The sequence below is a fragment of the Ictalurus furcatus genome, chromosome 21 (assembly GCF_023375685.1).
Source record: "Ictalurus furcatus strain D&B chromosome 21, Billie_1.0, whole genome shotgun sequence".
NCBI classification, from domain to species: Eukaryota; Metazoa; Chordata; class Actinopteri; order Siluriformes; family Ictaluridae; genus Ictalurus; species Ictalurus furcatus.
In genome coordinates, this window is record NC_071275.1 from 1,648,218 (window position 1) to 1,665,785 (window position 17,568).

Below are 17,568 nucleotides of genomic sequence, written 5' to 3' on the forward strand. Positions count from 1 at the left end.
AGGAAAACTGAGGAATATGTTGATGAACAGCCCTTTTATCATATGGTCCTTAATGAAGGGGTCTTAATTCTTTGCATTAAAGTGCATCACTAATGTTAGCTGGATCCATATTGTAAAATCTTCCATAATGTAACCCATGGAGATACAAGAAGTGTGCATAGAGTAATCACTGACCACTAAAAGAAAGCTGATTTTAGAGAAAAAAAAATAAATAATAATTAATCATCAACTGAAATCATCCTTGCAACCATCCTTATCTTCACTAGGATGAAAACGTGAAGGTCATTTGTTAAAAAGCTGTTTATCCAAAAATTTTCCAACGCTCCCTTTGACATGAATGAATGTTTATGTGTCTGAGGGTACAGGAAGGCGGCATAATTACTGCTAATGCAGGACATGCTGAATCAGCATAGTTAGATCTGAATAAACAGTAGCTGTGCATGTGTCACTTCCTGTAGAATTCCTGTTGCTGCACCACCAACAAATGGCTTTTAAGTGGGACAGATTTCAGAGGATGATCCCGTGAGCATTCACAATCAGATAACCTGATAAACTATGGCACACTGCTACCATCTCCACTCAAATAAACAAACAACCCCGAAAAGATAGAGGTGACTAAATGAAGCAAATTCCTGGAAGATATATTTGGTGATCACAGACTCACAGTGTGTGTGTGTGTGTGTGTGTGTGTTTCATGTGGATTAGCCATATCATGAGCTTCAGGTTTACTGAAACATTATCCTCTATTCAGCAAACAAGCCTAAAAACAGCTTTACAAATAAATGCTAATGTCCATGATGCAATACTGTTTACAGTTTTCCTACCTGAAAGAATACAGATGATATTCAAAATGTCCAGTAAACTCTGTGAATGGAACTTGATTAGATAAAACCTGACAAATTCCAAATTGAGTGTATTACGGCCAACATATTTACATTCACATAGAAAGGATGAAAAACCAAGAATCATACATGGTATTACAAGCAAGCGCTCATGAATAGTAATGCAGATTTCGGAATAATTATAATAAATAATTATTAACAAAAGCATCTCAATGACATCTTAAAAGGATATCCTGATTGCTGACTTATTCAAGGGACAATTACATTTATCACCCGCACGGAGAGTCTAAAACTCCTCTCTAATTGTGGATGGTGTACTGTTAATAAAGTTTACACCATAATAATTTTAATAAAGTTGAGAGTGCTGACATCTGAAAGTGTGAACTGGCTTTAGGCTAACTTTTCTAAGCCACAACACCCAGAGCGAATTCTCTGTCCTGGGATGATGAATTACGTTATTAGAATGTTAATTATGCTTATAACAGAATTCCTGACTCTGAACCAATAATCATCTTGGCCCTGAAGCAGTACAGAATGATAAACAGCATGCACAGGAACAGTTCCGCAGTGGAAAGTAACATGTCCTTCATATAACACAGGTGTCAAACAACGGCCCGTGGGTCCAGTATGGCTCTCTGCATCATTTTATTCAGCACGATAATATAATGATTGGCTCGTAATTTCATGCACCACTATTTGCATCAGTTTTGTGTGTGCAACAATTATTTTATCCACAAAAATCCCCAGTGTCAAAAAATAATAAATCTTCTAAAGAAGTTGATGAGCGTGCAAACAGAGTTTCATAAGAGGTAAGCGCATGAGGGCAAGTTTATTCTTAATGGCGACAAGCCGTGGCAGTCATGAAAGAATAGGATTTAGACTAGGAATGTAAAAGGTTATCAAAAGGACAAGACAAGGTTTTACCAGGGAAGCTGCCAAGAGACCTACGGCTACATTAAAGGAGCTGCAGGAATATCTGACAAGTCCTGATTAATCTCTGCAGGTGATAAGCTCTCATTCTTCACATGTCTAGGGCGGCTATTATGTAGAGTGGCTAGAGGGAAACCCTTTCTCACAAGAAAATAATTTTTAAAAAAACATCATCATCATCATCCAAGCCCGACTACATCATCCCAAACCATGCGGCAAAATGTGTTCTGGTATGATGAGACCAATTCCAAAAAGGTATGTTTGGTGCAAATAAATCACCAAAAGAACACCACATCCAAGGTGAAGCATGGTGGTGGAAGCATCATGTTTTAGGGATGCTTTTCATCAGCTAGAACTGGGGCTTTTTCAAGGTGGCGGGAATCATGGATAGCTACAAATACCAGCAGATTTTAGTACAAAACCTTTAGGTGTATTCTAGTAAGCTGCAGATGAAAAGGAAATCTGTAGGGTGAAGCGAGTAGTGCACAGGAGATGCCTTTCTAACTTCATCACTTTATAATGTTTTTGGAAGAAAGAGTGGGACAATATTGGCAAGTCAAGCTGTGCCACACTGATAGACTTTTATACATTGTAATTTCACATTGAGGGTCGAAAAGTTCTGATATTATTTATCTTATTTTTATGATTTATCTTTTTTTATATATATATATGAAAAACCTGTCATTTTAACAAGGGTGTGTAGACTTTTTATATCCACTTTAAATATGGTCACCTGACTCATTCCCATTAATGTTTGAGAACTGAGAGAAAGAAAAAAAAAAACCCACACACACAAAAAAACCCACAACTCTTCAAACTCTGTGTTTGTGATCGCAACAACCAGTGGCGTAACCATGGTATGGACATGGGGGGGGGGGGGGGGGGGGATTCCACTTAGTTGTCCTTAGTCCAAATGTAGTGTAAAGGAACGAAATGCTGTGCAACTTTCCTCACTTTCACTCGCATTTATAACAGTCTGCCATAATGTGAGGGTTCACAACGGACTCGGCGGGAGGATGTGCAAGTGAATGGAACGTTATTGGTCATTGGTTATTGGGTGTGCAAATATCAACAGTTAATTGACGTTCTTAAGAACAAACCAAGCCATGGTATGATGCCTTCTATACTAAGCTAAGGTCACCTACTGTTTAGGTATCTAGTTACTTACTGTCTGAAAAAAAAGCTTGTATGCTCTGCTGCACTTTTCTACGCTTGGCCGCTGTCTCCATTTCTTACAGACTGAGCTGCTAAAATATATCAACCAACTTGTGTTGAGTATGGGCGCAACCAAGTGTACAACCGGAGGGGGGCACACACCTATTTTCCTTAACAAACGGAAATATATTAAAAAGGAATAGACATAAATAAATAGAATAGATGAAGAAAGGACAGATCCATTGGCAGGGTTCATTAAAGGGGGACATATAGAAAATATTTTCTACTGTATATTGGGGGGACAGATTGGTATTTCCTCAACATTGGGGGGGAAATACCAATGACACGACCCCCCAAAGAATGCGTGGTTACACCCATGGCAACAACACAGACACAGCTGCATGAACAAGTGTTTTTATTGGTTTTTAATATGGATTGTTTTTACATTTGGTAAATTAAAAAGGTTCTTTAATTAGTATAATAATTTTATCACCCAAAAGTGTATACAGCTGGAAAAAATAAGATAAAATAAAAAAAAATTCTGGGCACTGATTTTCCCAGAGACAGCCTACATCTACTATAGGATTTGATTACTGAGGTAAAGTGTTAATCTATCAAATAAAACCATTTAAAATAATAATAAAAAAAAAAGCAATGTAATTTTCATAAAGAAAATGATCAGTAAGGTAAAAAATATCAGTGTAGTTTAACACCCTGATATAAAGAGCTGAATACTCCTAAAGAACTGAAAAAATACTGAAAGAAAATCTAATGACTGAAATATCTAAACAAAACATCTGATGAAATGAAACAAAAAATGACAAATCTCTCTCTGATGTATGCAAATGCACATCCACGTAAAATTATATATTATAGAAAAAAAAGTACACTCTCCTTCAATTATATGTGTTTTTATTTTATTCATCAGGGCCTAAATAAGAATTGTGTGGTCCTCAGCAACTTCTATAAACGAACAAATAACCTCGGGTGACAAAAAAAAATTACATAAATAAATAACAATAAAATAACAAAAACACCAGATTATGTTGCCACTATGTAGTCATTTTTCTAACAAAAAGTAAACATTCAGAAAAATATTGGTTGGTTGGAAAAAAATAAGTACGCCCTCCTACTTCCACAGTCATTAAGCGAGTCAGGTGTTAATGAAATTTATATATTTAGATCATCTGCTAAAATGTGTATATAAAACACCTTTCTAAGCGCTATAATAAATATTCGGTCTCTTGTTTTGCTAAAATACTAAATGAAATTGAGATTTGGCCAGTTCTACTTATTAAAACTGGAAGGGATTAATGAAGAAAAAAAAAAAAAAAAAAAAAAGGAAGATCAGAGATATAGATCTATCAAATAAAACTCTCTACTGAAATTGATCCTGCACCATTAATAACTGCAAATAAACAAATGTTTGTCTTCCAAAATGATTTCAAGACCATTTTCCTTGACCATGAACTCCAGCAACAATACTTCTTCTCTAAGGATACATTTCAGCTGAATATGAAACCTGCAATCAAACTGCACTTAATGATGACTGCAGACATGCAGCCCCATGCAGCCCCATGCAGCCCCATGCAGCCATGTTCCCCACACTCAAGATGCAAAACATGATTTGTGCCAGAGGTTTTAGTTCAGTCGGTTTTGGTGGCTTGGAAAGACTTACCAGCCTGTGTTCACAATTCACTTTAAAATTCAAAAAAAAGCATCGCTACAGGATGCCCAGCATGTCAAAGGTTATTATTATATTAAAAAAATAATAAAATACATGACAAGCAGCATTCATTTCTCTGCACTCTTACTCCCTCACACAATTATCCACCACCATGAAATTCGAAAATGCCTCTTCCAGCAGTGCTGGGGGCAGACAACTCAACCTGAAAGCAAAATATAAAGCATCTGTATTGCAGTGCTGCTGGGTCGCCGAATAAGGACGCCGAATAAGGCGCCCATGGGATCGTTAGATGAGCTGCTGGAGGTCTAGGCAGTGCACTTTAAATGCATCGTTGTGCTGCTTTTATATAATAGGATCTATTGCTTTTGATCTTTACACAGCTGGCTTGTATAGTCTGAAGAAACATGACAACTGAACTTTCGAAAAGAAAAAGGGGGGGGGGGGGGGGCGGGGAGGGGGACAATTACGGGTAAAGAACGCATCTCAGTTTGAGTACCGATCTAGTGCAAGTCAATCAAGCATGGAGTTGAAAATGTAATTCATGGAAAAGATGAGTAGAGATTTATGGGCTTCCCCTGAGCAGTGTTTTTACCTTATCCTGATATAAACCTGGCTGTAGCACAGCAACATCCTTTATGCACTGCACAAAGGAAACGGTTGATGTGGTGGCTTTCATTTCCTTTCAGATTTGAGTAAGGACCACCGTTTCTAAACCTGTGGAACATGAAAGAGAAGGAGGGAAAATAACAAGGTAGACTGGGGTCACATTATCCCCCAGTCCAACACAAGTGACAGAGATATGTCTGGCATGTTAGACAGATTTTAATGGTTTGGTTTTTTTTTTTGGTCCCTATTTGGAAATTATTTGTGTATTTGAAAGTCTAAAGATTACTCCATAAAAGTTGACCTCCGTGTGGTTGGCAACCCATCTAAAGAGAAACTGAATAAAACTTCATTTGACCACAATATTAGATATTTATATCTGGCAGTTTCGCAGAACAATAAATTAACCACAACCTTCATCACCGAGGGATATGGGTTTTGTAAGGTTCTTGGTGTAATACTTTTTTTTTTTTTTTTTTAAGTCATAGAAAAACCAGGTTTTATAATCCAGGAGGAATACGCAACACAGATGGCCTCGGACAATCCATGTTCTATTTACACACGGACAAAAGGAAGGTTTTCCTGTAGAAAAACTTTTCATTGGAAAATGTTTTATATATGCTTGATGAGAACAATAAACTGATTCACACCAGACCAGTAGCTTAGAGCCCACCCGTGTTCTGCATGAGTCACTGTACAGCACACATGGGCTGGTTAAAATAGACATCTACCTGCAGTGTTGATGCAAGACAGACTTACAAAAAAAGGAAGCAACACATATACATACATACATATACATACATACATATATTATATATATACATACATACATATATATATATATATATATATATATATATATATATATATATATATATATATATACACACACACACACACACACATTATATAATGAGTCAGGTGGTAGCCTTTAGTGTGCTCCAGTAATTAACTCTAAATCTTGAAATGTATCACCAAGCGTGTGAATACATTTTTAAATAATAAAAGTTCATTGAGCATGAAGACAAAGGAGAACGTAAAACATGTATGTTCTTAGCAAAGATAATCGTAATAGAGTTCTTCTTAAATCCCTCCAGCCATCCATTTCCTATCCCGCTTATTAGCTCTGTGGCGGTGGCAGCTTTTTACCACAGAACAAAGACCAGAGCACCGCGGTGAGCGTTGGTGGGGGGTGAAATTTATATCACTACATAAAATAATATCATTTTCTACGCTTCAATTAAATATTTAAAAAAAAAAAAAAAAAGATTTTTATTTTAGCACTTCCGGCAGAACTCCATACAGCCTTGTTGTTTCATGTTATTGCAATGAGAAACAGCCTGAGGGCGCTGTGGGATACGGTATTGTGATCGACCCGCAAGGGGAGAAGAAGTGAAACAAGGCTGCACGTTTCTCTGATGAATACTTTAATTTCTTTTACAAGTGTAGTATACCACAAGATTGTAAAACTTTCAAAGAAATACCTGTGGGATGATGACCTGTAGAATGGTTAAAAATCGAAATATTAAATAAAATAAAATAAATAAAAACGCAGCTGGGTGACATGCCTGGAGATGGCTCCTGAGATTTGTACGTTAGTGTTAACACTTATTTTTTCCCCACAAAGCAGACATGCGGCTTCATCCAAATTTATTGGTTCCCCTCTCTCTCTCTCTCTCTCTCTCTCTCTCTCTCGAATCCAAAATGTTCCCAGATCGCCGATGTAACATTTGGTTTCCCAACAAGATCCATCGCAGCGTCTGAACTTGATGTGAAATTGCAGAATTCACCTGTCAGGATTTTACCAAACCCGCACCATACTAACAGACAATGGTGTACAAGGTGTTTGATTATGATTACGTAATTTGTGTATTAACATAAACTATCCAGCTATATGGTAGGATATAATACAAATTAATATTGCAACTGTTAATAATAATAATATTATACTGGTATACAAAACATTGTATTTGTCATAGTGCCCACTCAAGCAGAAACAGTTTGCGGTGGTTTGGTTGTCATGGCCACAGTCACAGTCCTACCGCTTATCCTACACAAGATCGTGGGGAGCCTGAACCCTATCCCAGAGGACTCGGGGTACAAGGCAGGGGACACCCTAAACGTGATGCCAACCCATCACAGGGCACACACACACACCAGTTTGGAAATGCCAATCAGCCTACAGCACATGTCTTTGGACTGGGCGAGGAAACCAGAGTAGTTCTTCTTACAATATCTTTCTTAAATGTTATTATTTTAAAAAATATTTCATATTCATTATACTTATATATTTTACATCTCAATCAGTTTTAATAAATGTTTGCTAGGCCCAATAGTGCATACAGTTGAATAGTTTCCGTTAGCCTTTCTTATTCCTTGAAACCTTCTACTTTAAGAACCGATTTTACTGGTGCTTTATTGTTTTTTTTTGTTTTTTTTAATGAACAGCCTTTAATTATGTCCCTTCAAAGCCACACTAAAAAGGCCAGTTTGAGTTTGACACGTCTGTATTACACTTTCATTTCACAGTGACGTCACTCTCGCCTTAACAGTGGGGTTTTAAATGTTAATGCTCGTTCCAAGAAATTAGACTCCAATACAGTCGCAGTGCTGCATGAATGATCCACTGCTTGAGACGGGCACATTCAACACCGCATGATTTTGCATTTAAACACCACGTATCAAGTTTCTTCAGTAACCCTTACAGGCACGGGCTGGACTGGCAGCTTGCTGTGGTCAGCACACGGCTGAGAGCTGACGTGGCAAAGTGCACAAGGAATGAAGGCAAGCGATCTGCTCCAGTACAAAAGCAGCTCTTGCCCTCTCTCTTCCTGCACTTTACAGAGCTCCAGCACACAAAATCGAATACAAACTCACCTACATGACCTAGAGACTAGGAACAGTAACAATATAAACTGTGGAAGGCAAATGGAGATGAACTCCTCTTGACACGCGTGACTTTTCCATTCTGAATTTGGCAGAATGATGGAAAAAGCTTCTTTTTCCCTCTCCACCATCACTGGGATGTTCAGAAAGAAACCAGCCAAACCAGCAAATGTAGTCTTAAATATAAAACAGAATGCCAGAGATCAATACAAATATCGGCCACTTACTCAAAACCGTCTCCTGCACTAAGAATAAAACACAAAGGGGTGCGCAGCATCGCCACATGAGCCGAGAGCGCATGAGATTCGAACAACGAAGCAGCTTCCAGGGAGTATCCTAAACGGCACCCATTATGCTTTTTAAACATGCCTAATTTTGTTTTTGAGGTCTCATACAATAGGGTTGCATGCATCCAAGGTCAAAAAACACTTCAATTTTTTTCATAATTTACAATACCTCTTTTTCTCAGGGTCACAAATGAGTCGTTCAAGGACCCGTTCACTCTAAACTCCTCCTTTCAGAGAGCCTACTCTGCTCTGATTGGTCAGATGTCCCAGTCTGTTGTGATCGGTCTACCACTTACAGCGCGTTTCGGAACGGAAACGCTCATTACCATACCCGAATTTCAGCTCGGTAATAACGTCGGTTTTACCTTATCAATTTGAGCCCAAGTCCGATAGCGATGCACTGCAAGACCAACCCGAACCACCATCACAAGCGCGACGAGAACAGGACTTTTCTTAGTGGTAAGTTTATCTGTAGTTAGACAATAATGCGAGTTAGCCGGTTAGCAGAGGCTAACAGCTAACAGGATAATAGCTGTGCACTGGCTGTACACGTATACGACACAAAGCCACGCATTTGGAACACTTGGTAGAAAATATATACATAAATAATGAATCATACTTGCAGCTTGTGATCCAGAGGTGCAAGATGGTCCGAATAAAGAGGGTACAGCTCCATCTTTAATGAATAATCGTTTCGCAAATCCCGTGCTGACTTCGGCTAGACGCTTTACCTCCTCATCCTTTTGACGTCCATGCAAAGTGGTTTTGCTTAGACAACATCTAGACATGAACCTAACTCTTTCAGGATGCAACCTCAACTGTAGGGTTTGAGGGCGGGTCAAAGTACACGTTGTTCGCGAGCAGCCAATGAAAAACAGAGGCGGGGTTTTTTGTTACAAACCTACGTAGGTTTGTAGAAGTAGTAAGTCTGGAGTTACTGATGACTCGTTTCAGCCGTTCAGAATCGGTTCTTTCTTTTCAGAGTCAATGACTCCATTTGTCGTGCACTTTGAATTTTTGAAACTTTGCAGACTTTTGACATTCACAAACAGTTCTCTATAGAACACGCTACATGAAAGGTAGTATCGGAAAAAGTATAATAGGTGCACTTTAATATTGGAGAGTTCAAAACACCTGCGCAAATCAGTCCAGATTCACAGTTTGGTTGGCTCATCTCATTTTTTGGGTTAAAAACAGAAACAAAAACGACTCATTAAAAGACTCAAAAAGCACGGTTGGCAGATCTGATAATATAATATTATATAAATATTATATATTATAATCATGATGAACAGCACTGGATTTTGTAGCAATGTAATCTCAATGTCAGTATAAAAAAAAAAATCACACAAACCTACTTGCTGTTATGGAAAATTAATCAACACCAATCAGATTAGAGCAGTGGTTCTCAACCCTACCCCCCACACAGATTGGAAGCGGGGCGCAAATTGTTCAAGAAAAACACAGACATAATTTGGGTACTCTGTGTATTTTATTGCTTTTCAAATAGAATGTGCGTAAATGAAAATACCCCACATTCTCTCTCCCTCTGCGTTTCCTTTTTGCTGGAGAGAGGCGGAGTTTAACCCGCCTTTTATCTAGCTCTCAGTGCAGACCATACATAAAAATACATAAAATACATAAAACTTTTTTTTTTTAAAAAGTATAAAAACACAACAAAAAAAAAATCTATCCAGCTATCTATCAAAAACAGATTATAGATTTGGTTATAAATAGATAGATTTGATATGGAATAGATAAGCATTATACCTGGTCTCATCCCAATATTTGGGGGGTGTGGGGGGGCGGCTTTAGTTACAAAAGGTTGAGAAGCTCTGGATTAGAGAATTCAACAGTGCTGTGGTATAAAATATGACATTTTTGTTGTTAAATTGTTACCACCGGACAAACACACACACACACACACGCACACACACACACACACACACACACACACACACACACACACACACACACACCTCAATCATAAAATAAATTAGGTGGGGGGTGTGGGTTTCGACTTCCAGTACCATTTTTTTATTTAAAATAAAATCCACGAACTGAGTGTTACAAATATAAACACTTATAAAACTATAAAACATATGAAATTATTATTTTTTTAAAATACATAAGTATTTATACATTACTTTAATGGATGCACACACAAAGAAACCCGGATAATTAAAGTATAGTCTGAAATTAACAATAAAATCTCGCTTTCACTGCACCTTGTAGTTTCTGTTACTCACTGCCTTTAGGCATATTGTTCCAATTATGTTTACTTTGATCGTAGTGTTTTATTTAGACATTAAAGATCTTATTGCGCTCACACTGTATCGCGTCTACGCCGCGAGTGAGGAGAACCGCGGCCTCGTTACGAACACATCACTTCATTATAATAAACGACTGAATTTACACTGCAAGGGCACAAATACAGCATGAAATGACAATAAACTCAAATTAAACCAAACCTTTTAAGCAGCTTGCACCAGTTTCCCCAAGCCCTTGATCAGTGGAGCATTTTGGATAGAAACACAAGTTTGTGCTCGTGCATCACAGTCGTGCTTCCCTGCTAGTCAAGCTCTGCTTTAGGAAGTTCGCAGGTTACCGTCTTCTCCGCAGCATTTAATATAAAAATTCTCCCCTGCCGTACGCCTCCGTCTGATGGTGACTGAAGTTATGTTGGGAATAAAAGATAATGTTGACAAACAGTAAACCGAAGAAATTCATTGTCGTGGATTCTGGGGATCTGCTAAAGCTAGCAGCAGCGCGTTACGTGTGTTTAACATCGTGCGCCATCGACTGGGAAACGGCTTACACTGCCGGGTTAGTAAATAAATAAATAAATAAAAATGCTAGTGTCCTATTTGAGATGATTTTACCTTTCTAAAATCCACACACTAGACGGTAGAGTACACAGTGCATAGTGTAAGTGTTCAGTACTTCATTTGGGACACAGGTTTAGTATTTACTCTCCGAGGCGTGTTTTCGGAACAGAAGTAACGTAATGAGTAAACACACCCCGTGGCGCGCAGACCGACTAATCCATGATGAGATTCATTCACAACGATTTTCATCATCGATTATTATGGGTTAGTTGGTCTGCGCGCGGCACGGGGTGTGTTTACTCACTACGTTACTTCAGCTCTACACGGGTCACAGAATTTTGCAGTTTTGCGATTGCAGAAATGAACGCAAAATCAAGGAAACTCCATAACAGGTCACAGTAGCTTGCAATTTTTCTAAGTTGCCAGAGATTTTCCGCAGATTCGGGTCAAGTCACGGGTGACATGATCACAACGTGCTTTCAGACAAAGCCCACTTTGTTTCACGTGCGTCAAACATTTCGCGGAAAGAAAAGAAAAAAAAAAACAACAAAGCACAAAAAGCACTCCGCACGTTGCAGCACAAATTTTGAAAAAATCTGCAGCAAAAATCAAGCATTTTTGGCCACAACAATCACAAAAAAAAACAAACAAAAACAGTGACATCCTGTATGGGCTGATTACTGTAACAGGAAAACAATAATCCTTTAATACCTTGTAGGTTTGGTTTTTTCCACTTACATGTCTGAGATCTGAAAGGCCTCCAAGAGTGTGATTGATTTATTCTCCCTTTCCAACATACACTAAGAACCTGATTAAGATTACTCATCACTGGAAGGCAGATGATTACAGGCTTCCCCACATGTACCCAGTGGGGTTAAAGGTCAGGAGAGGGAATCCGGATCTTTGCTGCACATCTGCTGTGTCAATCTGCAACTGCCCAGGAAGATTAAAAGAGTGAAGCTAGATATACCCGACACAACTTATCAACAGATTAAAAAATAAATAAATAAAAAAAGCGCAGGATCTCACATGTGATGTTCAGCTTTTCATTTGATGAATTATTTAAAAAAATTTTAATCAGAATTTCTGGACTTTTTTTTTTTTTGCCAATATTGAGCAATCGACAACCAGGCAAAGACATGATATCCACACATAACGGGTTTCATCACCGCATTTAAAAACCCTCCAAATCCCGGACCTCGAGGAAATCAGCACAATTTCATAATCACACAACACCGGATGTGTTGGAGTTGGCGTTTTTTATGTGCAGACAAGAAGCACGAGTAAACTGAGGAGGAGGGTTTGGTTGGGAATTAAGCATCGCTGTAATTTATCTTCACTCTGAAGTCCACAGCACACATGGATTGAGTATACATGTATTTACCATTCCCCTCCCCCCACCCTCATCTCACACTGCAAACCTCAAGTACCTTGAATGCCTTGAATCGTGATTTATGATTGAGCTCTAGAACTATAAACTTGCAACGAGAGCAAATCAGGAACATGGTCTTATATACACACATTTTTAAAACTATCCGAGCATTTTAAACCAGACTTTATTCTTCCTGGACTTAATTAGGTACAAGTGCACCAAAAACTTTTCATGTAATTATATAGCTTTATTATATCATTGAGAATCCACTAGCCTCCACTATGGTAAATGGTCTGGCTTTTAACTTTAGAGGTTCTACAAAGCACTTTGCACTGGTTCTCATTCACCCACTCTCACACACACACACACACACACACACACACACACACACACACACACACACACACACACACCAGGAGTTCGTCCGTCGATTTCCATTTCTGCCTCCATTATGGAGAACATAAACTGGAACTCGACTTGCACGTGAATTGGATTAAAGTGAGGAAGACTTGAGCAGCATCGGCCTCACGCTCACTTCCCGGTGACCGCCATGATCCAGTGGCAAGACGACTGAAGATGGCCACATCACACACCCATTCATACACTCCGGACACTTTGGACACGCCAATCAGCCTACCATGCATGTGTTTGGACTGGGGGAGGAAACCGGAGTACCCGGAGGAAACCCCCGCAGCACGGGGAGAACATGCAAACTCCGCACACACAGGGCGGCGGTGGGAATCGAACCCCTGGAGGTGTGAGGTGAACGTGCTCACCACTAAGCCACCGTGCGCCCTCACCCACACACACACAGGCAGCAGAGTTGGTGGTACTTAGAGTTCGGTGTCTTGCCAAAGCATACTTCAGCATGTGAAGGGGTGAGGTACTGGACCACCAATCCTGCAATTGGTGGACATCCCGCTCCAACACCTGAGCCACAGCTGCCCCACTATGCTTTTAAAAATAGCTGTACACCTAAAACTATTAATGTTTAAATGTCGTGCAAACAAACGGTCTATTGTGGACGGAATACCCCATTACCCACCACACACATGGCGAACGCTTGGACAGGGTGGAGTGTAGCAAAGTCTGTTGCTTTCCCCGCTCAGATATACCTAGTGCAATTCATCAAAACTGCACTAGACTCAGGCATCTCCAGTACTGGACGTGCACATCCTTGGATTAGCACTTCATATTCTTATTTAATATTCTTGTTTAATATTCTCATGATATCTTAAGGTAAGAACATGGATGGGACACTGAAGCTGAGCAGCAGCACTCTGAAGATCTTCTGTTACAGAGCACAAGAAGGAAAGCCTGTATGACTCACTTAGAGGTCTATTTTGAATTGCTAATCCTAAAGTCCAGTGACTGCAGGCAATAGATAACTCGTTATAGTTTACTTTCGAGTCAAACGCTTCTCATAACGGATGGTTTCACTGGGAGGAAATAAAGGAGCTACACTTTTTGTGTCCTGTTACGTTAAGATGTGCTGGCTGATGGAGCTTGGAGGAGACGAACAAACTTTTACAAAGGGTTAGGCCAACGCCATCAGCTCAGCATCTGTTCAGCATTGTATTACAGTACAGAGAGCGAATGCACTGTAAGCAGGTGCTGCCGCTGTGCCAAGTCAAGCAGAATGGCAGTACCGGGCAAAAACAGACCTCTACGGACATCAAAAAGAGTTATAGATTAAGGAGGATGTATTAAACTTATGGGTGAAGGGTTATGATCAAGGACACCACCATGGCGGTGGTGAATTATTCGGAAGTAAAACCTTCTACACAGAACCAATCTGACAATCCCTTAAAAAGGTGCCAGATGGAGTCCTTTTTTCAAAGAATGTGCCCCCCCATCCCCCAATCCAGTAATGGTCTATGTATTAAGTGCAGGTCTATGAATCAGTATCAAGTACAGAAAGCACAAACCTATACAACCTGCTTTAAGATCAACTCTAGAATACATAAACGTCCCACATCCGAAAGCTTAGTTAGCGACCCGTAACTATCCCAGGATTAATGTTTCTCTCTGCGGCACATCCACATAAAAGACTCAAACATTGCAGCACGTCGGAAAGGGAGAGAGACAGACGGACAAGGTGGGTTGGCCAGCGCATTACCAGGATTATCAACATATAACAAAAAATACAGACGGATAGAGAGCTCGATGGGAGAGTTTAGTGATGCTGTGAGGCTGCGCACACAAGCAAATATACTCATGCAAAATGGAAAAGCTCCTGCTCCACAATCCACCGAATTTCATTCTTAATTTATTATTGACAGGACCATTACTCCCCAGCTTTTACACACACACACACACACACACACACACACACACACACACACACTGACTGGTCCTGGATCACAGTGCACAATTTTGGAGGGGATTTGGATATTCATCTAAATAGCAACCTTTTAGTGCACATAGTTACCAACACGATGCCAAACACAGCAACAATGAGGGATAAACCTTATGCATGCATATTCACACACACACACACCTCAATCTTAGCACTGGACTCACAGCTGGAGGCATGTACGTGCACATGACAGCTGTATTCGCCTAGTCACGTGTTCTTTGATCAAATAAAACACATACAGGTTCAAATTAATTCCCAAATTTGATATCAGAACTATAGAGTTATCCTGCCTCGGGTCTTCTCCATCACGCAGTGGAGCTGGTTTTCTTCTACGGTGATACGAGAGCATGCGGTTGTACATGGAACTGGTTTGCTTGCCATAGTGGATCAATGAGATTTGTAATAATAATAATAATAATAATAATAATAATAATAATAATAATGCATGGCTTTAGATGAAATTGCTATGCTCCTGTTTTGCACCAGTCTGATCACGACTAGAGGGTTTTACACCAGACTTTTTGGTTGATTTCTCGGATTAAGCGTGCACTTGTGCTCCGTGCCGATGCACTACAGTTTATTTGTATTTCTACAGAAACCACGCGACACTTTCCCCTGCTCGTGGCAGCGCACGAGCGACAGATCCACTGTGTTCAGTGGCAGGTTGCGCCGCACGCGCCAAACGCAACAAGCGCTGTTAGGTTCTCAAACACACACACACACACACACACACACACACACACACACACACACAAAAGTATGGACTTACTTTTCTTGCATGACATTTTCTTTGATGGAGCTGAGCTGCTGCAGTCTGCAGGTCACCAGGTGCCGCTGGTGTTGCTCTTTCAGGCACGCGTTCTCCTCGCACAGCTCGAGCACTTGGTGCTCGAGCTCCTCAATGCGACCCTTTTGCTTCTCCAGCAACTCCTGCTGGGTCTCGATGATGTTGTTGAGCTCCTTCAGGTACTCGGCCGCCTTGCTGGGGTTTTCCGTCGCGTTTTCCATGTCGCCGTGCGCGAGACGCCCGTCCATGGAGACCGGTTTGTGGACGCCGCAGCGCGTTCACGCACAGGCTGCGTCCCGATCCGCCGCGGCGCGCGCTCCGCGCTCTCCCCACTCGCCCATTGTTTACGCTCGCTGCTCTTATCGCGTCTCCGAGTGAAGAAGTTGCGCTGCAGCAGCGCGCCGTCCACAGGCTCTGCGCCACAATCACTACCCTCAGAACAAGCGCTCTGCTCTGCTGCTGGAGAACCTCCTTTAACCCTTTCACGGGAGGAACCTCAGCAGCTTCTGAGCTGAACATCCACAGCTGCATCATCTGTTTAAAGCGCTCTAGTCGTGCAAGCCGTGCTGACCTGGCGTACGGGAGATTCAAATTAATCATGAATTACTCGTGCAAGACTTTTATTAAATCAACAAGTAGACCGAAGGCCTAAAGGTAAAGGGAAGTTACGTCACAGGTTGCGTTATGGCGAGGCAGCAGCACCCTGTGAGGAACACACAATTTCAGGGTATTTTGGAAAATTCTCGAAATCCTACATTTAATGCAGAAACAGACTATAGGTCATTAATAACCAAAGGGTAACGTTTAGGCAGAGTTAGATAGAGCAGTGGCAGATGTTAACAGGATTGTGGCCCAAGTGTAAACAGTCATATTGTTATGGCATTTGGAATCTCGTCCAAAAAAAACACACACAAAACATTTACCATCCGTGATATTCATTTTGGACTGAAAACTGAACATCTTGAGGTTTTAATTCATATCATGCCTGAGATATGGGCTTTGTTTTGGCAGGCGGAGTTGGAGGAGTTCACCAAGCCATCACTCATTTATTATACAGTGAAGGATTCATATCAGGAGCAACTGATGCCCAGGACAAGCACTCACCTGTTGGATTAGAACTTAGGCTTTACTCTCTTACTTTCTTACACGTACCTTAAAAAAGTCTTCTTTAAAAAAAAAAAAAAAAAAAAAAGTGTCCGTTGGAGCACTATACACTAACTTGTCTTTGTTTACATGATTGATTGTTTGATTGACGCGCACTGTGGTTCGATTCCCACCGTGGCCCTGTGTGTGTGGAGTTTGCATGTTCTCCCCGTGCTGCGGGGGTTTCCTCCGGGTACTCCGGTTTCCTCCCCCAGTCCAAAGACATGCATGGTAGGCTGATCGGCGTGTCTAAAGTGTCCGTAGTGTATGAATGGGTGTGTGAGTGTGTATGTGATTGTGCCCTGTGATGGATTGGCACCCTGTCCAGGGTGTACCCCGCCTTGTGCCCCATGCTCCCTGGGATAAGCTCCAGGTTCCCCGTGACCCTGAAAAGGATAAGCGGTATAGAAGATGGATGGATTGTTTGATTGACAAATTTGTGTGTGAGTTTGAGTCTCTTGCTCTAATCCATTACTGAACTGTCCATGGCCTTGTAGTAATGCAAACAACACAAAAAGAGTGTACTCACTGAGCCTTAAAGTGCATCCGGACTACTTGCAAGTTAAATGGATACCTGCTTCTACATTATTAATTATGAGTAACTTTATATACTGTAGGTAGACATTACAGGTCAGTCTGTGGCAGTATAATTAATTAAGATGATGAGATGGACCGATGGACACTCAAAT

At 40.5% G+C, this 17,568-nt stretch overlaps 1 protein-coding gene across 4 annotated transcripts in view; it reads right to left on the reverse strand.

Moving 5' to 3' along the window:
• Positions 1 to 16,188, reverse strand: part of iqsec1b (IQ motif and Sec7 domain ArfGEF 1b) — a 214,754-nt gene extending 198,566 nt beyond the window's left edge. For 2 of the 4 annotated variants that reach the window (XM_053653638.1, XM_053653636.1), the window contains exon 1: positions 15,719 to 16,188. In XM_053653638.1, the coding sequence (XP_053509613.1) occupies positions 15,719 to 15,984 (266 nt within the window). In that variant the 5' untranslated portion in view covers positions 15,985 to 16,188. The remainder of the gene's footprint in view (positions 1 to 15,718) is intronic. The other 2 variants (XM_053653637.1, XM_053653643.1) reach the window with 2 other exon arrangements.
• Between the last annotated feature and the right edge of the window lie 1,380 nt (positions 16,189 to 17,568).